This window comes from Macaca fascicularis, chromosome 20, assembly GCF_037993035.2.
Source record: "Macaca fascicularis isolate 582-1 chromosome 20, T2T-MFA8v1.1".
NCBI classification, from domain to species: Eukaryota; Metazoa; Chordata; class Mammalia; order Primates; family Cercopithecidae; genus Macaca; species Macaca fascicularis.
The window spans coordinates 5544028-5566081 of record NC_088394.1 but is presented as its reverse complement, the minus strand read 5'-3'; the positions used below and the strand labels follow the sequence as shown (position 1 = coordinate 5566081).

At 51.9% G+C, this 22054-nt stretch overlaps 2 protein-coding genes and 2 long non-coding RNA genes across 55 annotated transcripts in view; 3 read left to right on the top strand and 1 right to left on the bottom strand.

Annotated features, from left to right (window-relative positions):
- Positions 1-691: 691 nt before the first annotated feature.
- On the bottom strand, positions 692-16751 carry DNAAF8 (dynein axonemal assembly factor 8). 5 transcript variants are annotated; one of them, XM_045381601.2, is made up of 10 exons: positions 16562-16751; positions 14309-14488; positions 12978-13166; positions 10021-10518; positions 7462-7579; positions 5321-5462; positions 3557-3694; positions 3039-3140; positions 2435-2726; positions 692-1348 (listed from the first exon to the last, which is right to left on the bottom strand). In XM_045381601.2, the coding sequence occupies exons 2-9, from the start codon at positions 14435-14437 to the stop codon at positions 2444-2446; spliced, it is 1599 nt and encodes a 532-aa protein (XP_045237536.2). In that variant the 5' UTR covers positions 14438-14488; positions 16562-16751; the 3' UTR covers positions 692-1348; positions 2435-2443. The 5 variants fall into 5 exon arrangements, 2 of the variants coding, with proteins under 2 accessions (XP_045237536.2, XP_073884915.1); XR_012429709.1 differs by lacking the exon at positions 7462-7579 and having other exon boundaries at positions 5304-5462; XR_012429710.1 differs by lacking the exon at positions 7462-7579.
- LOC141409365 (uncharacterized) lies at positions 2590-4012 on the top strand. Its single transcript, XR_012429715.1, has 2 exons — positions 2590-2805; positions 3853-4012. It is a non-coding gene; the product is annotated as an uncharacterized lncRNA (long non-coding RNA).
- LOC135968843 (uncharacterized) lies at positions 10375-14841 on the top strand. The gene is made up of 2 exons (XR_010583830.2): positions 10375-10533; positions 13018-14841. It is a non-coding gene; the product is annotated as an uncharacterized lncRNA (long non-coding RNA).
- Positions 16752-17004: 253 nt separating the features above from the next.
- Positions 17005-22054, top strand: part of ANKS3 (ankyrin repeat and sterile alpha motif domain containing 3) — a 37778-nt gene continuing 32728 nt past the window's right edge. For 40 of the 48 annotated variants that reach the window (XR_012429691.1, XR_012429690.1, XR_012429687.1 and 37 more), the window contains exons 1-2: positions 17005-17094; positions 21366-21537. Coding sequence is in view for 14 of the 48 variants with exons in the window: in XM_074028760.1 (XP_073884861.1) it covers positions 21368-21537 (170 nt within the window). In the remaining 34 variants the exon portion in view is untranslated. Of the gene's footprint in view, positions 17261-21365; positions 21538-22054 lie in introns of all 48 variants that reach the window. The other 8 variants (XM_074028763.1, XM_074028758.1, XM_045381595.2 and 5 more) reach the window with 2 other exon arrangements.

The following is a 22054-nucleotide window of genomic DNA, read 5'->3' as shown; positions in this document are numbered from 1 at the left end:
CTGGTCTGTACACATCCACGGTGGGTGAGTGGCCGAGACGAGCAGTGTGATAGAGTCATTAATGGGTGGGTTTAGTCATCTCAGAAGTGGTAGGGCAGCTGTGGAAACCACAGCAAAACTCCCCATCTCATGGGTGTCATCCTAGCACTCACGTGATGGAGGAGTTTTGCAGGAGCTATGAGTCCCAGGTGCCTGCGTGTGCTGTAATGTTATCTCATGCAGTCCAGTGGGGGGACCCCTATGATTCTCTCTTTTGTTTTGTTTTGTTTTGAGATGGAGTCTAGCTTCATTACCCAGGCTGGAGTGCAACAGCATGATCTCGGCTTACCACAACCTCCACCTCCCAGGTTCAAGTGATTCTCCTGCCTCAGCTCCTGAGTAGCTGGGATTACAGGCGTGCACCACTACGCCCTGCTAATTTTTGTATTTTAGTAGGGACGGGGGTTTCTTCTTGTTGGTCAGGCTGGTCTTGACCTCATCTGACCTCATGATCCACCCACCTCGGCTTCCCAAAGTGTTGGGATTACAGGCGTGAGCCACTGTGCCCGGCCATGATTCTCCTTCAGTGGGTGGAGGAACTGGATCACTGGGAGCATGAAAACCTTGCCCAGGTGGCAGAGCCAGCTTTGGACCCAAGTCTGACTTCCTGCCTCACTCCCCTTGCCTTGACAGACACAGTAATTCACAGAGCTGAACTTGGAACAGAATTTATTTTCTATCACTGTAAAACATTCTCGATGAGGTTACTGGCATTAAAAAGGTGGGGGAAATGGAAGAAAATGGGGTTGAAGAAAAAAAAAGCCTTTGCTCTTGACAGCTAGGCAGCCAAGCAGAGGCGAGGGGAGAGGATGGGGCAGAGGCCTGTTGTGGGTGCACATGTCCTGGAGCAGAGGGGCAGAGGAGGGTCTCTGTAGGTGGGAGAGGGCCTGAGGGCTGGGAGGCAGCCTGGCCTTGTGCCCTGCAGGAGGAAACTCCTGGGACTTTATGGAAGTCTGTCTTGCCTTTGACTTGTAACGAAAACACCCCTCATCATTGGGAGTGGGGTTGGGTGGGGATCCCCAGTGGCCCGATCACATGGGGTCTGGAGAGTAGATGTCTGTGGCCCTGATCTTGGCGGCCAGTGACCACAGCCAGGCAGGGCCTGTCTTTTGCCTGGCACAAGGCTTGATGCAAAGAGACCCCTGCCCATCCTTGGCGACATGGCAGCGAGGGGTGAACCCCAGGAGAAGCTGGGACACTGGCCCAAAGGCCTGGCACCCTGCTGTGCTGCCTGAGCCCATGGTGCTGTGGGGCCTGAGGTGATGATGATTTCTCTGTTCTTCCCATGGGGCAGGCAGCGGGACACATCCTGGAGACAAGGTTGGGGAGACACACAGGTGGCCAGGTCAGGACTGATCATAGCAGTTACAAAAGCATCCTGTGAAGACGGGGCTGCAGGACAGTGCTGACAAAGGAACAGGACCCAGGAAGACCAGGCATGTCCTGTGGAGGGACCAGGTCTTGGCACGGGGCAAGCAGCTGTCCCCAGCTCTTGCTGGTGATCAACAAGTGAGGCTGCTGCTCCATTCTCCATGGGACAGCATTTCCAGGGGTTTCCAGTATTCTCTAGATTCATAAAGGGCAAAGGCCTTGAGAATCTATCTATGCCTTTCTATCTTAGGTAAAGAAGAGAAAGAGAAAGCAAATTCTCGTTACTCCTCTTTCAAAAAGTTCATTAAGAGCCAGGCTAGCAGCTCATACCTGTAATCCTAGCACTGTGGGAGGCCTAGGCAGGAGGGTTGAGCCCAGGAGTTTGAGACCAACCTGGGCAACATCGTGAGACCCCATCTCTACAAACAAAAAAATTAGCCAGGCGTGGTGGCATGCACCTGTAGTCCCAGCTACTGTGTCTCGAAAAGAGACCAAAAAAAATACGTGTATTAGGTCTATGTGGGTAGGCATGCATGTGTGTTGTGTGTTAATTTAGGTGCCCAAAATAGCAAGTAGGCAGGAAGCCAGAAAATAAGGCTTAGGTCTTTTTCAACCCTGAAATCCTCTAAATATGTTTTGCTTGGTTTTTAAAAAGACCTTATTGATGGAAATACTAGATGCCTGCTTAAAAAAATGCAGACCTGGAGACAGACAAAGAGTCCCAGAGTCCCGCAGAGAGCAGCACCCCGTCCTCCTGCTGTCCCTGCCCCTCTCCCTCAGAGGACCAGGCCCCTTTTTCCCAAAGCCGTTGTCACACGTTACATACAGATTTGCATCTGCATCCTTGCTCTAAGTTCACGCATCTGTGACCGAGCTCTAACAGGGTGGGCAACAGTCCACAGCCTGAAGGTCCCTGCCTGTGGAATGCCCCTGCTAGTGGAAATGCAGGGACAACAAGGGGATGCCAGGGCCCATGGTCCATGGCAAGTCAGCCCACCCCTGCCCACTCCTGGGATCCCACTACCTGAGGCAGCTACAGTTGGTCCAAGGGAGGCATCAGGGCCTCCCTGGCTGCCCCTGGCTCAGGAGCATCCCCCAGGGCCCTGGGCCTGCCTCTTGGGAGTCGGGCCTGGGCGCTCTGCCCCTTGGCGCAGAGCTTCATATGTTGCTTCCTCACAGTTCCTGATGCAGCCGTGTCTTCAGGGGCCTGAGCCCTCTCGCCACCAGGCCCCTTGTTGGCGGGCAGCTTGGGCTGGGCTATCCCCTTCCGAAAGGCCCTGAGCTGCTGGAGAAGCTGGCTTTTCCCGGTACAGCTCCTGTGACACAATGAGACCAAACTCAACCCCGTGGGGGCCGCACCTCCCAGCACTCCTTACTGAAACGGGAGAAAAGCAGGTAAGCCCAGCTCCCATTTCAGAGTAAGAATGCAATTCAGGCGGCCCATCGCCGCTGCCACTGCTGGGACCCAGTGGACATGGGCGGGATGATGGAAGCTGTGCCGCCCCCCCACCCTGTGCGGTGGGTGCAGCAAGACCTCACCACAGGCGGTAAATGTGCCAGGTGGAGGGCTTGCTGCGGAAAGCAGAGGTGTGACATCTGCAGGTGGCCGGAGGCCCCTTGGTGGTTACCGTAGCCCCAGGGAGGAAGGAGATGCCCCCTCTGCGTCTCCCAGAGCTGCCATCTCCACTTCCTCCTCCTCCTCCTCGCTGTCAGAGGAGCTGTGGCTGGAGCTGCGGGGAGAGAAATGGGTTTCTGGATGTGCCCACTCCACCTGGTGGTCCAACTCCTGTTGGGGCCTGAAGCACTTGGGCTTTGCTGGTGACCTAATGCAAGAGGGCTGTAGCCACACTGGAGGCTGGTGGACGCCCTGCCAGGAGGTGAGGGCAGGTGTGGGTGATGCACTCTATTGTATAGAGCCCAGCCCGAGGAGGTGTGCCCCATGCCCCTCTTCTTCCCTCCCTGCAGGGACCCAGGGGGACTGTAGGCCAGACTCTGTTCCAGGCTAAAAGCACTTTTCAGTTGAGAATTGATCCAAGCCTTTTGAAGTCCCTGTTCCTCCCCACTGGGATCCACCAGAGGCTTTGTGAGGTCAACAGGCAACTCCGCAAAGTAGAGGCTGGTATGGGGTAGTCACTGCCCTCTGGACCTTGCTGGGGACAGGTGGTCTGGTGGCACCGTCTGCCGCAGGTCAATGAAGATGGTGGGGGGCTCTGTGTTAAGCCTCATGCCCTGGGCCAGCTGTGGGCCTGGCCCGGCCTCGGAGCCCGGCTTCCTCGAGGAACATCTGAGATGAGAAAAGCAGGTGTTGTGGAGTCACCTGTCTGTGATAACTCTGTGACCTGCGCTGGGTGTGTCCAGTCACAGTGCTCGTGGCTGCCCCCCAGTGAGTGCCCACTCTCTACCAAAAGGCTCATTAAACACATTTGCTCTTTTACGCTTCAGAACAGCCTGTGAGATTTAGGCCACCGCTGGCCAACAGAACTTCCCTACTGATGGACATGCTGTCTATCTGTGGTAAGTGTAGCCACTTGCCACAAGTGACTAAGTTTACATTTAAGCCATTTAAAATCAAATGAATAAAAACTTCAGTTCCTCAGTCACATTCATCACGTTAGGTGTTTTTTTTTTTTTTTTTTTTTTTTTGAGACGGAGTCTCGCTCTGTAGCCCAGGCTGGAGTGCAGTGGCCGGATCTCAGCTCACTGCAAGCTCCGCCTCCCGGGTTCACGCCATTCTCCGGCCTCAGCCTCCCGAGTAGCTGGAACTACAGGCGCTGCCACCTCGCCCGGCTATTTTTTGTATTTCTTAGTAGAGACGGGGTTTCACTGTGTTAGCCAGGATGGTCTCGATCTCCTGACCTCGTGATCCGCCCATCTCGGCCTCCCAAAGTGCTGGGATTACAGGCTTGAGCCACCGCGCCCGGCCCATCACGTTAGGTGTTTAATAGCCACACATGGCTAATGGCTGCCATGGTGAACAGTGCAGGTCTCTCCATTTTTTTTTGAGACAGAGTCTCGCTCTGTCACTCAGGCTGGACTGCAGTGGCCAGTGGTGTGATCTTGGTCACTGCAACCTCCACCTCCTGTGTTCAAGTGATTTCAGCCTCCCAAGTAGCTGGGATTACAGGCATGCACCAGCATGCCTGGATAATTTTTTTGTATTTTTAGTAGAGACGGGGTTTCGCCATGTTGGCCAGGCTTGTCTCGAACTCCTGACCTCAGGTGATCTGCCCGCCTCGGCCTCCCAAAGTGCTGGGATTACAGGCGTGAGCCACCGCGCCTGGCCAGGTCTAGCCATTTCTGTTTGGTAATTTGGTTCCTAGGCACAGAAACCCACTGCTGCTCAGGTGAAAAGGGATTCCCTGGTTCTCAGATTCCTCAAGTTTGGAACAACCAAAGTGTTGGGAGTGCAGGCATATAGCGGGGCCTTACAGGACCCTGGGGCCCTGCCTCCACCTCTGCCTCTCCCAGCTTCACTGTAGCTTGCCTTTCTCCCTGTGGCAGGACAGGTGGCTGTTGCCCTTGCACCCCTACAGAGAGACACAGAGATTGACAAATCCCATGGCCGGGTCACATGCCCCAGGCTGGACCAATCAGCTGTGGCCAGAGGGGCAGGGTCATGTGATAACCTTCCTACTCACAGGGAGGCCTCATGGCTTCTCATTGAAGGGAGGGTTCCCACTGGGTTTGGGGAAAAAGCAGGTATTTTAGGGCTTGAGTCCCAGCCCTGCCATTTATGGCCAGGGAGTCAACCTCTGTGAGCCTCGGTTTCCCCATCTCTAAAATGGGGATGATAAGAGTGACTGAGAAAATGCACATGGAGTGCCCTGCCCTTAGTAGGCCCAGTCAGTGCTACAAAACCATGGGGCCGTTGTAAAGGACCACAGGAGCCATACCTGGCTACAAGTCCCACCTGCTTCCTGCCCCTGCCTCCTCGGTGTCCTGGGGGGTGTCGGCCGGCACCTTCCAGGCACAAGCAGAGGCCCTGGTCTGCATGGTGCACAGGAGGGCCAGCTGTTCCATGAGCCTGTCGTCGGCGCTCGGCACCGTGCGGTCTGAGGATGGCCAAAGGAGAGGCTGATTAGTGGGGACTTGGCCCACTTACAGCAGCTTGAGCCTCAGGACCCCTGGGGTCTCTGCATGTGAACGGACCTCAGGTTCCTCCACTGCCCCCACCCAGCCCTCTCCCTACTCAGCCCTCTGAGGACTCCACCTCCAGCTCGGCAGGGCTGAGGCGGGCAGAGTCTTTATGAGCAGGGCCTGTGGTGCAAGGGCTCTGTGAAGTAGGAGTGACGTGGCTTTAAAAGTTTATCCCACTTCCTCACACCCCGGTCCCACTTGTCACAGGTGATCATAATGAACAGTTCTGTGTGCTGATTTAAAAAAAATAATAGGATCATCTTCTATAGGTTTTTTTTCAACTTCATTTTTTTCACTTTGTATATTACATGCTTCCACGTTAACCTACGGAGATCCCCTCACTAGCCGCAGTATTCTGTGCTAAAACGATCTAGCTGGACTCCTACTGAATATGGGCTGTTTCCAGCTTTTCATATTTTTAAACAACACTGCAGCAAACATCTTTGAACACACACTACCTACTAGAATAACAGTGTAAGACAGATTTTCTAAGTGAAATAGCTTGATCAGGCCGGGCGCGGTGGCTCAATCCTGTAATCCCAGCACTTTGGGAGGCCGAGACGGGTGGATCACGAGGTCAGGAGATCAAGATCATCCTGGCTAACATGGTGAAACCCCGTCTCTATTAAGAAATACAAAAAACTAGCCGGGCGAGGTGGTGGGCGCCTGTAGTCCCAGCTACTCGGGAGGCTGAAGCCGGAGAATGGCGTGAACCCGGGAGGCGGAGCTTGCAGTGAGCTGAGATCCGGCCACTGCACTGCAGCCCGGGAGACAGAGCGAGACTCTGTCTCAAAAAAAAAAAAAAAAAAAAAAAAAGAAATAGCTTGATCAAAGGGTTATGTGCCTTTAAAATAGAGAATACGTTCAGCCGGGCGCAGTCGCTCTAACTTGTAATCCCATCACTTTGGAAGGCCGAGGCAGGCAGATCACCTGAGATCAGGAGTTTGAGACCAGCCTGGCTAACACAGTGAAATCCTGTTTCTACTAAAAACACAAAAAAATGAGCCAGGCCTGGTGGTGTGTGCCTGTAATCCCAGCTACTCAGGAGGCTGAGGCAGGAGAATAGCTTGAACCCGAGAGGTGGAGGTTGCAGTGAGCTGAGATCGCACCATTGCACTCCAGCTTGGGTAACAAGAGCAAAACTCTGTCTCAAAAAAAAGAAAGAATACATTCTGCCGCACTCCCCTCCACAAAGGGAGTGCCAGTTACACACACATACACACGCACACACGCGCCCTCCAGAATGGTTGGCTGTCTACCTCCTGCCTTATGGGGTGTGAATTACAAATGAACAAAACGATATTTAACATAGCACAGGCTGTGAGTCACTGGGGAGTCTTTGCTTTGGGACCAGAGGCAGAAGCTCTGCACCTGCCCTGGCTCCTCTGCCTCAGACCTGCCTCCCCTCGCCTTTGCGGACCGAGTGGGTAGGGAGGGGTTAGAGAGCTTTCATTTTATTTGCAGGACTTCCCGGAGCAAAGCTCTGAGTTTTGCCTGCCTTTTAAAATGGGGAGGCCGGGGAAGCAGGAATGTGCTTAGGAGCTGACTGTGCACAGAAGATGGGGCTTCCTCCTCCCAGGAAGAAGGAGGGAGGGAGGGAGGGAGGGAGGAAGGAAGGAAGGAAGGAAGGAAGGAAAGGAAGGCCGGCCCAGGGAGGTGGGGAGGAGGAGGTATGGGTCATGGGGTAGTGTCTGGAGGCCTCTCCTTTGTCCCTAGGACCTGGCCCACGCCTGGCACGTAGTAGGTGGTCACATGAATGAATGAAGTCTTTCAGGGACTGGCAGCATGAATGTTCAGGGCGGGGCCGGCAGGGAAGACACGTGTGGACTGCAGGACGGTCTGTGACCAGCCTGAGGGGCCCAGGAAGGTGCTGCTTCTGGGGATTCACGTGGGCTCCAGTGTTCAAGGTCAGACCTTGAACTTGGCGGCGGTCGGCTGCCCACCACACAGTTCCAGGTCCACGATTTCCCTGGTTGTCTTCTTGCCCCGCCAGACTCTGAAGGATGTAATCCAAATCCCACGCTTCAAGTTGCTGAAATCATTAAAACCAGTGATTATGAGGATGCTGAGGGGCCCCAGAGGCACGGTACCTGCTTCACAGCTGCTGTGACCCATGGAGATGGTCATAGGATGTTGGGGTGTAGAAATCAGGAATTAAATGCATGACAGAGTTTGCAAATGGGCTGACCCCACCTTTCCATTACAGATTGAATGCCTCTGTTAAGGTGGGCCTGCACTTTGGCCACCTCCTTCCTATGCTTTCTTGGAGATCAGTACTTTACTTTTGTTTTTGGCACAAAGACGTTGTTTGACCTGAAGGAAACCCTGTGTTGTTTCATTTTGTTTTTGTTTTGTTTTTGAGACCGAGTCTCACTCTGTCGCCCAGGCTGGAGTGTAGTGCTGCGAGCTCAGCTCACTGCAACCTCCGCCTCCCAGGTTCAAGTGATTCTCCTGCCTCAGCCTCCCAAGTGGCTGGAATTACAGGCATGTGCCACCACGCCTGGTTAATTTTTTTTTTTTTTTTGTATTTTTAGTAAAGACGGGGTTTCACCATGTTGGCCAGGCTGGTCTCGAACAAACTGCTGACCGCAGGTGATCCACCCGCCTCCACCTCCACCTCCCAAAGTGCTGAGATTACAGGCATGAGCCACCATACCCAGCCTAATTTTTGTATTTTTAGTAGAGACGGGGTTTCACCATGTTGGCCAGGCTGGTCTTGATCTCCTGACCTCAAGTGATCCATCCGCCTGGGTCTCCCAAAGTGTTGGGATTACAGGCGTGAGCCACTGAGCCCAGCCAAACCCTGTGTTGTTTCAAGAAATACTATTTAGGTTCATACAGGTTCAGAATGTTTGGAGGTTAAAAAGTTTTGTTCTTTGAAGAATTAAGCTGTTCCAAGCAGGAGCTAAAACTGAAAGGCTTGGCAGTGAGTGCTTAGGGGCAGAGTGAGTGTGAGGAAATTAATCAAGAATTCATGTTTATCATATGACCTTTCAACTCTCTGCAGCCCTGTAAGTGGAGAAAAGTAAGTTTTCAGGTGAACGGAAAGAACTGTTGATTTAAACAGTAGTCAACATGACTTCTGTGTATACCTGATGCCAGTTTTCTCTAAGCTGTTAAGAAAAATTCTCCACAATTTGTAAAACTGAGAAGGTGTGATGGTTACTTTTCTGTCCAGTAGACAACTCCTCTAGGACATGAATGTAGCAAGCGTATCTCTGCATTCCTCTCTCTTTCCCCAGTGTTTTACAAAATCCCAATTTCTTTTTTTTTGAGATGGAGTCTCGCTCTGTCCCCCAAACTGGAGTACAGGGGCGTGATCTCCATCTCCCGGGTTCAAGCGATTCTCCTGCCTCAGCCTCCCAAGTATTGGGTTATAGGTGTGCACCAGCACACTTGGCTAATTTTTGTATTTTTAATAGAGTCAGGGTTTCACCATGTTGGCCAGGCTGGTCTCAAACTCCTGACCTCAGATGATCCTCCTTCCTCAGCTTCCCAAAGTGCAGGGATTACAGGCATGAGCCACCACACCGGCTAAAATCCCAATTTCTTATGATCTCATTAAACTGGCTCTGTCATCCTGCTGGTTCCCTCATTAATGCACTGAATACAACTCTGTAACAGGTGTTCGCTAGTTTATGAGAATGAGGGCTTTCATATTTTGAGATCAGGCTTTGACAGAACCAGGTTCTATATTTTAGACATGGCTATATGTATTTATAAACACCCTTGCGAGTGGAATTCCTTTTTTTCTCTCTTTTTAAATTTATACATCACTTCTTCTTTTTTATTTTTTAATTTTTTTTTAATTTTTTTTTTTTTTTTTTGGCGGAGTCTTGCTCTGTGGCCCAGGCTGGAGTGCAGTGGCCGGATCTCAGCTCACTGCAAGCTCCACCTCCCGGGTTCACGCTATTCTCCTGCCTCAGCCTCCCGAGTAGCTGGGACTACAGGCGCCCGCTACCTCGCCCGGCTAGATTTTTGTATTTTTTAGTAGAGACGGGGTTTCACTGTGTTAGCCAGGATGGTCTCGATCTCCTGACCTCGTGATCCGCCCGTCTCGGCTCCCCAAAGTGCTGGGATTACAGGCTTGAGCCACCGCGCCCGGCCTACTACTTCTTTTTTAGAGATGAGGGTCTCACTGTGTTGACCAGGCTGGTCTCAAACTCCTGGGCTCCCTCCTCGGCCTCCCAAAGTGCTGGGATTACAGGTGCAAGCCGCTGTGCCTGGCCTCCTTTTGTCTCTTTAAAGAAGGCAGGCCCTGCTTGTTCTGTTTCTTGTTAACCCCCACCCAAGGATGTGCTCTGCTGGGACCCCCCAACCGCTCTGCTGAGACAGGTACACAGAATAGTGGATAATGCGCCTAGGGTCCTAGTGGGCCAGCCCTCAAGCTGCTTCTAGCCCCAGTGCATGGGAACAGCGGCCATGCCGCAGGTAACAGGCCTGAGAAAGAGCCAGGCACGTGGAGGCGCCTACCTGGAGCGAGAGCACTGGTGGTCCCTCCGGAGGCTCTGCAAGGGGCATTTTGGATCTGGCAGCTGACTCCACAGCGTGGCAGGGCGCCTCCTTCACCCCGCCTTGGTCACTGCTGGCCGGGCCGCAGGCATCCCGGGTGACTTTCTGGAGGATGTCCTTCTCTATCATTTTCCTTCTCTCCTGTCGGAGGGCCCGGCGGTTCACAGATTCTTGTGAGGCGGGCTCTGCCTTTGGGTCTCCTTCATGGCGGGAGAGACTGGCTTCGGCCTGGGGGTCCCAGGGAGGACCCTGGGATCCTTTGGTGTTGAAAGACAGGCTTCCAAGGTCGCTGTCCAGCCACCTGGGGGTCTCCTCGGCCATCCCAAGAAGAGCGCTGACCTCACCAGAGGTTTCAACAGGCCTGCCAGGGTCTCTTCCTTCCTGAGAGGATGCATCCTTTGTCCTTGTGTTCCGTCTGTTCCCAGGTTCTGTGGCCAATTCTGCAGGCACCAGAACTGGCTGTCGAGAAAACAGGTATGTTCAGTTAGCATCCTCCAAAACATGCTTCAGGGAATTTTTTTCATAGTAAAATATGTGCATAATTTTTTTTTTGAGGTGAAGTCTCGCCCTGTTGCCCAGGCTGCAGTGCAGTGGTGTGATCATAGCTCACTGTAGTCTCGACTTCCCTGGCCCACGCGATCCTCCCACTTCAGCCTCCCAAGTAGCTAGAATGACAGGCACATACTACCAGGCCCAGTTAATTTTTTAAAATATTATTTTGTAGTGATGGAGTCTCTGCAACATAGTTCGTCTTCCAGGCTGGTCTCAAGTTCCTGGCCTCAAGCTATCTTCCTGCCTCAGCCTCCCAAAGTGGTGGGATTACAGGCATAAGCCACTGTGCCTGACCTATTTCAACCATTTTTAACTGGACACTTCACTCTACTAAAAATACAAAAATTAGCCAGCATGGTGGCATGCGTGTAATCCCAGCTATTTGGGAGGCTGAAGTGGGAGGATCGCTTCAGCCCAGGGGGTGGAGGCTGCAGTGAGTGGTGAGGGCACTATTGTCCTCCAGTGTGGGTGACAGAGCAAGATCCTGTCTCAAAAAAAAAAAAAAAAAAAAAAGACAGTTGGAAAGCTACTGTTGAATATGGGTTGGCTAAAGGCAACATCACTGAGGACTCCCACTATTTAAATACAAGGCTAGAGAGGAATGTATTGTTACAGCAATGGAACAATATTTAAATTCTCAATAATGATAATGTTGGGGCTCAGAAATTGATACCCCAGGCTGGAGTACAAGCCATCCTTCCACCTCAGCCTCTTGAGTAGCTGGGACCACAGGCATACCACCACACCCAGTTATTTTTTAGTAGAGATCTCACATTACAAAAAAAAAAGAAAAGAAAAGAAAAGAAAATAATCCAGAAGAGTTTCTGAAGTAATTGATTGTAGAAATGAAGAAGCAAAATAGGCCGGGCGCGGTGGCTCAAGCCTGTAATCCCAGCACTTTGGGAGGCCGAGACGGGCGGATCACGAGGTCAGAAGATCGAGACCATCCTGGCTAACACGGTGAAACCCCATCTCTACTAAAAAATACAAAAAACTAGCCGGGCGAGGTGGCGGGTGCCTGTAGTCCCAGCTACTCGGGAGGCTGAGGCAGGAGAATGGCGTGAACCTGGGAGGCGGAGCTTGCAGTGAGCTGAGATCCGGCCACTGCACTCCAGCCTGGGCGACAGAGCAAGACTCCGTCTCAAAAAAAAAAAAAAAAAGAAGCAGCAAAATAAAATCCACATGGAAATCGTTCCACCTGAACCCAGCGGAGTTCTTAGCCACCCTGGGGATCTCTCCTGTGTGGGGTTATTTCAGACCTAGGTCTAGGCATGGCAAGGCTGATGGGGGATTTCCTTCAAGGTGATGGGTGGCTGGGGGCATGTCCTGGTTTTGTGAGATCATCTGGTTCAGTGCCTGTGCCCCCTTCATTCAGTAGGTTAATGGTTCTCAGCAGAATACCTGAGAGAAGTGACGCTGGAGCTAGGCCCCGCCCCCATTTTGGAAGTGGGTTAGTGCCTCTACACTGTTTTCTTTTTTTTAAGATGGAGTCTCACTCTGTTGCCCAGGCTGGAGTGTGCAGTGGCGTGATCTTGGCTCACTGCAACCTCTGCTCCCCGGGGTTCAAGCGATTCTCCTGTCTCAGCCTCTGGAGTAGCTGGGATCACGGGCACCTGCCACCATGCCCAGCTAATTTTTGTATTTTTAATAGAGGTAGTGTTTCACCATGTTGACCAGGCTGGTCTCAAACTCCTGACTTCAAGTGATCCACCCACATTGGCCTCCCAAAAATGCTGGGATTACAGGCATGAGCCACTGTGTTCAGCCAGAAATGGAGTCTTGCTGTATTGCCCAGGGGTCTCAAACTCTGGCCTCATGTGAACGTCTGTGTCAGTGTGCAGCACTGGCACCGCAGGCCTGTGTTGGCATGCTTAGTCCACACTTGCTCACTGTCTCCTGGGGTGTCCCTCCCGCGAGGTCCAGCTTTTGTGCTTGCTCAGGCACTGATGGGCCATCTTCCTCCCTCCCACTCCCCACGGTAGCCTGTAGCAGTTTAGTTTAGCAGGTTAGTAAACCAGAGTTCCTGTGTACTTGCCAGGTGCTGGGATGAGCCAGGTAGCCATGAAGCCAGCTGGATTAAGGGAGAGACATTTAGGACAATCAGTCATGACAATGGCCAGAAGCTATTCAGGATGCCATGGTAGAAAACAGGATAGGAGCGATCAAGAGGAAGAGGAGGGTCAAAATCAGATGGAAAATCAAGTCCGCACACCAGCCCTAAGGTGCTGGGCTCCCCGGGAGAGGGAGGTGTGTGGAGGTTAGATGTTGGGCATCTGAATACCTTGGGTTGTACACAGGACAAAAAAAAGGACTGGGTTTCATGGAAATGCTAGAGCAGTGGTTTAGATCAGTCAGTTTAGACTTACATTGCACACACACAGGCGCACACTCTTCTGTGTCCCACAGACCTCGGGAAGGGATTCTTCAGCTGCAGCGGCCCAGGTCCTGGACTTGTCGCCATCGGCAGGATCTTCAGCCAGCTCCTCTGACAGGTCTGGAATCAGGGCGGTTTGGTTTCGCTGGAAGATGAACAGCTCCTCTTCCCCGTAGTCCGACTGTGGACAAATGAGAGGGCTTTTGGAAGACACAGCAGCAGGCAGAGCCCTGAGGGCCCAGCCGTCCCCGCTCTCCACCCTTACTTCCAGCCCAGCACGCCCTGCCCGCCCTGCCCGCCTAGCCCTGCTGCTCAGGAGCCCGGGGGAGATCTGGTTCTCTCCCAGTTAGCCTTGCTGTGCGTGGCTTCTTGCCACTGTTTAGAAATCAGCTCGGCAGTACCACCTCGTGGAGGTAAGATTCAGGCTCCTGGTTCTGCAAGTACCTTGCAGACAGCAGGTGCTTCATTAATGCCTCGTGTGACATGAACAGGGCAGCGAGGTGGTAGTTGAAAGCAGGGTCTAGCCCTCCCCGTCCCCTGTGACCCTACTACTTACACAGCTTAGTGTGTCGTCTTAAAGGGGCTGGGGCTCATATTCTCAAACGAGACTGATGGTGTGAAAACGCACTGAGCACTGAAGTGCGGGGTCCCCATAGGTACTCCTTAGCCTCGCCATGCACTGGATGACGTGTGAGGTCCCTGAAGCTCTGTTGCTGGTGCCCAGGTAGGACCTAAACCCAGCTCGTTCCTTTTAAAACCCTCACACTGTCTCTCAACACCCAGTGCCAACCTGTGCACTGAGGAGCCCCTGCCAGGAGCATCTTCAGCAGCGTCTTACACCTGCACCTATGCCTATTGGTCTGAGTGTCTTTGAGGGCCATTTCAGGGACCCCAAACCACAAATGCAGAATCCCTCGAAGGCTCATCACAATGCACTGGAATTGTGCATTCTCAGTGGGTGTTCTGGTCCTGTCCTGGCCTGAGAGAGTGGAGAATAGCAGAATGGAAAGGACAGAGCTTCTGCATCGAGTTGACCTGGGTTCCAAGTCAGCACCAAAAACCCAACTGAAAGGGTCTCCCAAGATGCTAAGCACCAATACCCATGCTCAGAGATGACACTCAAGGCAGAAGAAAGAGTAAAGAAGGAAATAGGCACCCAGAAAACACAGCTTTGAGTCTGGCCATGTGATTTAAAGTAAAATGACAACAAACTGCAGAGGTCAGCGGGAGAAGTCTTCAGAGAAGTGCTGCAAAGCTGTCCTGGTCAGCGGCATGCCTGCTCTGGTAGGAAGGACAAGGCGTTCAGGGAGAGTTCCTGCTTACCAAGGAGGAGTCTGAGTCCAGAGACGGGAGCTGGTCTTTGACAGCCTTGAGGATGGCGTCCCAGGGCCCTGTCTGGGAGGCCCAGGGAGAGCCCAGCGAGGGTGCCATACCTTCGTCGTTGGATGCCATGAGGGCCCAGGCTTCCGGACGCCTTCTCAGTGCACCATCATCCGAGGAGCTCTGTGGGGTACAAGGGGTGATGGAAGAGGGTCCAGGCCATCAAAGGTCAGGAGAGCAGGGGCTGCCCTACCAGCTGTAGGAGACCAAACAGGCTGGCAGGCCTTACCACCTGCCTGTTTCCTTCAGGTTATGCAAGCTCCTGTTACTGAGTGCCAGGCACTCTGTGTGTGTGTGTGTGTGTGTTTGCTCATGGACACATGTGGAGCCTGCAGGTATATCACATATATAGTGATATATACATAATATACAAATATATGTAGTGATATGAATATGCATATGTACATATGTGTATATGTTATATAGAATGTCATATGATATGTAATGATATATAGGTATATTTTATATATACGCCATATAGCATCACTATTCGCTTCATTTCGTAGCCTCAGGGTGTTTAGTAAATAGCAACAATGGACTCTGAATCGGGGGAATTTCAAGTCCTACTACTACCCTTTACTGCCCTTTACCAAGGAACAGAAGAGAGACACCTTGCTTTTTTTTTTTTTTTTTTTGAGGCAGAGTCTCAGTCTGTCACCCAGGCTGGAGTACAGTGGTGCAATCTTGGCTCACTGCAAGCTCCGCCTCCCAGGTTCACGCCATTCTCCTGCCTCAGCCTCCCGAGTAGCTGGGACTACAGGCACCTGCCACCATGCCCGACTAATTTTTTGTATTTTTAGTAGAGACGGGGTTTCACCATGTTAGCCAGGATGGTCTCGATCTCCTGACCTCGTGATCCACCCACCTCAGCCTCCCAAAGTGCTGGGATTACAGGCGTGAGCCACCGTGCCCGGCCAACATCTTGCTTTTTTGTTTTGGAGACAGGGTCTGGCTTTGTTGCCCAGGCTGGCGTACAGTGGTACAATGATAGCTCACTGAGGCCTCGGCCTCCTGAGCTCAAGTGGTTCTCCCACCTCAGCCTCCTGAATAACTGGGACTACAGGTATATACTACCACGTCTGGCTAATATTTTTATTTTTTGCAGAGATGGAGTCTCCCTGTTGCCCAGTCTGGTCTCAAACTCCTGGCCTCAAGTGATCCTCTTGCCTCAGCCTCCCAAAGTGCTGCGATTACAGACATGTGTCACCGTGCCTGGCTGACAGTTTGCAGTCACCCAGTGATTTTTTTTTTTTTTTGGAGTCACCACTCTGACCAGCCCCTGCATTTGTATCTTAGAGTTTTAAAGGAGATGGTCCTGTTCTTCAGGGGACTGGGGAGCTTGAGCTTGAGAGCTGGGGGGTGAGGGTCCTCTAGAGCCAGTGTCAGGAGAACCCTGCAGCCGGAGAGGCCGCTGTGGCTTTGGCCCTGCAGTCAGTGCCCCTTCATCCCCAATCAGGGCAGCGGCAGGAGATGTGAATTGGGGGCTGCTTGCTTCCTCTGTGCTTTTGAGACCAGGGCAGGTGCTTGGTGCACTCTCAACTGGGAGCAGCAGGTTGGGGACGCATCTGGTGCACACACTCAGCGGGTGTTTTTTGTAACTAGAGCTCTGTTCTGCAATTCAGGGCACAATATTTCTTAGGGCAACAGAATCGTCGAGGTGAAGAGGGCCTGCAGAGACTCTGATAAACTCTTCAGGCGAACAAGACAATAGGCAAGGGAACGGCATTAGCTGCAGAAGGAAGAGCATGTACAGTAGCTCAAAGGAATGAACCGCCCAACAGGTTTAAGGGAAGAAAGTATCAGTTGCTGGAATCTGCGGTGAAAACGGACCAGACAATGCAGGGCCCTGAACGCGACGTTGAGAAGCTCGGCGCATCCAGAAGGCGAAGGGGAGGCTCGGAGCCACCACTGAATAACGGCCTTCCGGCTCCGTCTCGGGGGTCAGTTTCTCAGCTGCAGCCCGTTAGGCACGCCACAGCCCCGCCCAGGTCCCCAGAACCCCGCCCCCAGCCCGCCTGCCAGGAGGCTGCCGGTTGTCATGGAAACCAGACGCCAACAGCCTCCCGGGTCGAGCCTTTAAATTTTAAAGCTGTGGAAGTGGAAAGCCCATCGCTCCTCCTCTCACACACCCCCAGCCCGTGTTTCCCCGCGTTTTGTTCAACTCCCTGCAGGCGCAGCAGGCCCGAGGCCCCTCACCTGAGGCTTCCGCCTTCACTCCCTGCGCGGTCCTAACAGGGCTGTAAACAGCCTCCAAGGCGCCACTCCAGTCGCGTCCGTCCCTCGGGCCGCGCCACAGGTACAGAGACTGTCCCCTTCTTCGGCACTCTCCCTCTTAGCGGAGCTTTACATTACTAGACTGTCGCCGCGTTCCCCCCGCTCCTCTTTCGGGCCTTTGCGCGTTCTGCCTCTCCTGCAATGGGATTGGTTCCCCTGGCCAGGGCGGGGACTGGGTAGGACAAACACCACTTGCTCATTGGCTGTCGCGGGTATCATACAACGAGCCGGGAAGCTGACCGGAAGGTCCGGGTGCGGGACGTGTGCATTCCACGGCGCCCGGGAGCTGTCCCGGTGTGGACCCGCGAGCTTCCCGGCGTGCTCCGCGCCCTCCCGCAACTACTTCCGGGGCGGGTGCCGGGGGCGGTGGCCCGGCGAGGGAGCGTGGCGGCTAGTTGCTCGAGGGGTTGGCGGCGGCAGCCCGAGGGCGGCGCAAGGCCTGAGGCCCAGCACAGGTGGGTTCCGCAGCGGCCCGGCCCCACTATTTGCCAGCACCTGCTGCCCGCCTAGACCCAGCGCTCGGGCGTCCCGCGCTGCACTTGCTCGCCGCGTGACTGGAGGACCGAGCCCCACATTTTCTTTATGTGGCTGTGGCGTGGGGACAGTAATGCTCTGTGCACGGTAGGGTTCCTGTGGGGATGTGGCCAGGGGGCGTCGGGAAGCGTCACTGCTGTGAGTTCTGGGGTTGTCGGCCAGGGACCCGCCTCGGGGCCAGTGAGCTAGCTTTGCGATGCGCCGGTTCCCGCTGCGGTTCCACGGGGCGAGAGGCGGTGCCCGGGGGCTTTCACAGACCTCCTCTGTGGGCGTGACAGTTTCCACCAGCATTACGTTTGTTAAGATTTTTAAAAATTTTTTCATTTTTGTGGGTACGTAGTAGGTGTATAAATTTATGGCGTACATGAGAGATTTTGATACAGGCGTGCAGTTCGTAATAATCACATCATGTAAAATGGGGTCGCCATTCTTTCAAGCGTTTATCATTTGTGTTACAATCAATCTGATTATACTCTTTTAGTTTTTTTTTTTTTTTTTTTTTTTTTTTTTTTTTTTTTTGAGATGGAGTCTCGCTCTGTCGCCCAGGCTGGAGTGCAGCCTCCCGGGTTTACGCCATTCTCCTGCCTCAGCCTCATGAGTAGCTGGGACTACAGGTGCCCACCACCATGCCCGGCTAAGTTTTTTGTATTTTTGGTAGAGACGGGGTTTCACTGTTGTAGCCAAGATGGTCTCGATCTCCTGACCTCGTGATTCGCCCGTCTCAGGTTCCCAAAGTGCTGGGATTACAGGCTTGAGCTGCCGCGCCCGGCCTCTTTTAGTTGTTTTTAAATGTGCAGCCAGGCGCGGTGGCTCACTCACGCCTGTAATCCTAGCCTTTTGGGAGGCCGAGGCGGGCGGATCGCCTGAAGTCAAGGATTCGCGACCAGCCTGGCCCACATGAGGAAACTCCATCTCTACTAAACATACAACAGCTAGCCTGGCATGGTGGCTCATACCTGTAATCCCAGCTACTCGGGAGGCTGAGGCAGGAGAATCACTTGAACCCAGGAGGCGGAGGTTGCAGTGAGCTGAGATCACGCTGCTGCACTCTAGCCTGGGCAAGAGTGAGACTCCGTCTCAAAAAAATAAAAAATAAAAATAAATAAATTGTGCAATTAGATTATATTGATTATAGTCACCCTGTTGTGCTGTCAAATAGTACATCTTATTCGCTCTATTTTTTATTTGTATTCATTAACCATCCCCACCTTCCACTACCCTTCCCAGCCTTGGTTACAATAGAAGTAACCATTCTTCTGCTTTCTGTCTCCGTGAGTTCAATTGTTTTGATTTTTAGATAACCACAAATAAGTGAGAACATGCAATATTTGTCTTTCTGTGCCTGGCTTAGTTCACTTAACGTAATGACCTACAGTTCCATCCATGTTTTTGCAAATGACAGGATCTCTTTCTTTTTTTATGGCTGAATAGTACTCCATTGTGTCTAAGTACCACATTTTCTTTAGGATTTATTGTAAAGGTAACAGATACTTCACATTTTCAGAGTGGACAGAACCAAAAAGTTGAATGAAACATCCTATGTCGAGTGCTACTTTACACCACACCTGTAAAGTAGCGACACCAGTGCTACTTTACACCACATCACTCGGGATGGGATGGGACTTTTAGTTTTCACTTTAGTTTTTTTTTTTTTTTTTTTTTTGAAACACTCTGTTGCCCAGGCTGGAGTGCAGTGGCTTGATATCGGCTCACTGCAGCCGCCTCCCAGACTCAAGTGATTCTCCTGCCTCAGCCTCCCGAATACTGAAGACTACAGGCGCCCACCACCACGCCTGGCTAATTTTTGTAATTTTAGTAAAAATGGGATTTCACCATTTTGGCCAGGCTGGTCTCGAACTCTTGGCCTCCAGTGGTGTATCAGGCTTGGTCTGGTTCTGATTGTCCTTCAGTCCTTGGGGGGTGTCAGACATGCAAATCTCCAATAAATAGAGAACACGGCCTCACCCTGCAGGAGGCCTTTGGAGTGGAAGAGACATGCCCAGTGAAGGCTTGAGGGAGGTATGGAAGGGACTCTGAAGTGACACTCAGCTCAGAGCCTTTGGTTTCTTATCCAGGCTCCGTTGGCCAGGACGGTTCAGGGTGGGATTCTCACCTGCAGAGTGAGGGAAGGGACTGCATGATCTTGGGCTCTGCCAGCTGAAGAGGTGGTGGTTCCAGAAGGGAGGGCTTTGCCTGCCCCACCACACCTACAAACACTCTCGCCAAGGGCCTGTGAAGTGTTTGTCCCCAACATTGGTGGCTTGTTTCTTCAGCCATCTTGGCTATCACCTGGGGCTTGGAAGCATTCTTTAGTAGAAACTGAGGTCCTCATTGCATCTATTAACTGCCATAGCACCTGTAGGTGATGGCAACATGACAAGGCCTTTGTTTTCACCTTTGCTCCCTTTCCTACCCTTGTTTCCTGGCACTCTTGTACCTAAGGATTCTACCAGGAAGCTAATGACTTGGCCTTGATTTGGGGATTCCTGGTGTGCCGTTACCCATGTAGGCCCATCTTGGGGAAAGTGTCACCCCACCAGTTCACTGGCCTATTATATTTCCCCCCATATCTCTCTCTTCAAAGGATGCCAAAGTGGATTTCTGTTCAGTTGGTTGTTGCTGAGTGCCACCAATCACATCCTGGTTTCTGTGTTGGGGAATTGCTTTCTATTTTTCTCAGAAAAATTTATTTTTCTTTACTTTTTTGAAATTTTCAATTTCATAACCATTCCAGAAAAATTAATTTATATTTAAAATTTGTAGGCCACGTGCGGTGGCTCATGCCTGTAATTGTAGCACTTTGAGAGGCTGAGGCGGGTGGATCATCTGAGGTCAGGAGTTCAAGACCAGCCTGGCCAACATCGTGAAAATCCCGTCTCTACTAAAAATACAAAAATTAGCCTAGCATAATGGCGTACACCTGTAATCTCAGCTGTTCAGGTGGCTGAGGCTCAAGAAGCCCTTAAACCCAGGAGGCAGAGGTTGCAGTGAGCTGAAATCACGCCACTGCACTCCAGCCTGGGCAACAGAGCAAGACTGTCTAAAAAAAAATAAATACAATTTACATATAGTAAAATTCATTTTGGCGTTCAGGTCTGTGGTTTCATAAAGGCATAGAGTCACAGATTCACCATCACAGTCACACAGAACAGGTCTATTGTCCCCCAATTCCCTCTCGCCCCTAACCTCCAACCCTTTAATTTTGCCTTTTCCAGAATGTCGTGTAAGTGAAATGATACAGTAGTCAGGCTTCTTCCATTTAGCGTGAAGCATTTGAAATTCGTTCATGTGTTGCATGTCAACTGTTGGATCCTTGTGTTTAATGCTGAGTAGCATCCATTATACGGATGTGCCACCGTTTGTTTATCCATTCTTTCGTGTATCATAATAGCAGCCTTTTCAGATATGTCCCTGTTAGACGGTGAGGCACTAGGGATTGGAGGTGCTAAGTAGCAGAAGTGCCTTTTTTTTTTTCTTTTCTTTTTTTTTTTTGAGACGAAGTCTTGCTCTGTCGCCCGGGCTGGAGTGCAATGGCGTGATTTCCGCTCACCGCAACCTCCGCCTCCCCAGTTCAATTGATTCTCCTATCTCAGCCTCCCGAGTAGCTGGCCTTCATGCCCAGCTAATTTTTGTATTTTTAGTAGAGACGGGATTTCACCATGTTGGCCAGGCTGGTCTTGAACTCTTGACCTCAAGTGATCTGCCCACCTCAGCCTCCCAAAGTGCTGGGATTACAGGTGTGAGCCACCACACCTGGTCCGAGCTGAATTTTGATCTAACCCCAAATCCAGGGTTCTTCCCCACCACATCAAGGAGCTGATTTGGTTAAATAACCCAATTAGCATTTCTTTACTGCCCATCCAAGAGGTTGCCAGGTTCCTAGAGTTGATGGAAAATTCTCTTTTACCTGGTGCCTGAGGATGGAAGGAGGAGAACGTACTCTACAGTTGATGCCTCACCATATGTGCTTCTCTTTACTGGTGTGGTAGCAAGCTCACCAGATTTAGCATTGATGGGACTGCCCAAACCATACATTATTTAAGCAAAGAAATTTGTCTAAGTTACTGCCAGGGTTGACTGCATTGGGTTATCAGTCTGCTAGTGTAGTGGTGTAGCAGGGGCAGGAGCAGCCTGTTTCATGCCCTGGAACAACCAGCCAGGAAAGATCTAACCCTTGGCCCTTCCTCCTCAGTGATGTCCGAGCTCAGTGATGAAGCCAGCGAGCCGGAACTCCTGAACCGCAGCTTGTCCATGTGGCATGGGCTGGGGGCACAGGTCAGCCGGGAGGAGCTGGACGTCCCCCTGGATCTTCACACAGCTGCTTCCATTGGCCAGTATGAAGTGGTGAAGGAATGTGTGCAGCGGTAAGAGATCGCGGGAGCTTCCCTGTCACATTTTGAGTAGCGCAGTAATGGCTTCGGATCCCACGTGGTGGGGCTTTGCACACAGATGTGGATGTGTAATGCGTGTAGAATAGGTTAACCTGCTTATCTTAGGCAGCTGTCAGTAATTATTGATGCTGGCCACTGACAAAGAGGCAGTTGTTATTCCTGGGAAGAAAAAGAGGGTGTAAACTTTGATCAGAAGCTTATAAACAGTCATTCTTTAACCAGACTAATTTTATTCACTAATTGCAGAAATGCCCAAACAAGCAAGCAAAATAAAAATAAAGACAGAAAGAGAAGGCTGGGCACAGTGGCTCATGCTTGTAATCCCAGCACTTAGGGAGGCGGGGGTGGACGGGTCACTTGAGGTCAGGAGTTTGAGACCAGTCTGGATAACATGATGAAACTCCATCTCTACTAAAAATATAAAAGTTAGTTGGGCTTGGTGGCATGTACCTGTAATCGCAGCTATTCAAGAGGCTGAGGCAGGAGAATC

Coding starts and splice junctions, on each gene's coding strand:
- DNAAF8 (XM_045381601.2), bottom strand. CDS start 14,437: ATGGCATCCAACGACGAAGGTATGGCACCCTCGCTGGGCTCTCCCTGG. Junction 13,167..14,308: donor TGGACTCAGACTCCTCCTTG/GTAAGCAGGAAC, acceptor ATTTGTCCACAG/TCGGACTACGGGGAAGAGGA. Junction 7,580..10,020: donor CACCAGTGCTCTCGCTCCAG/GTAGGCGCCTCC, acceptor TAATGATTTCAG/CAACTTGAAGCGTGGGATTT.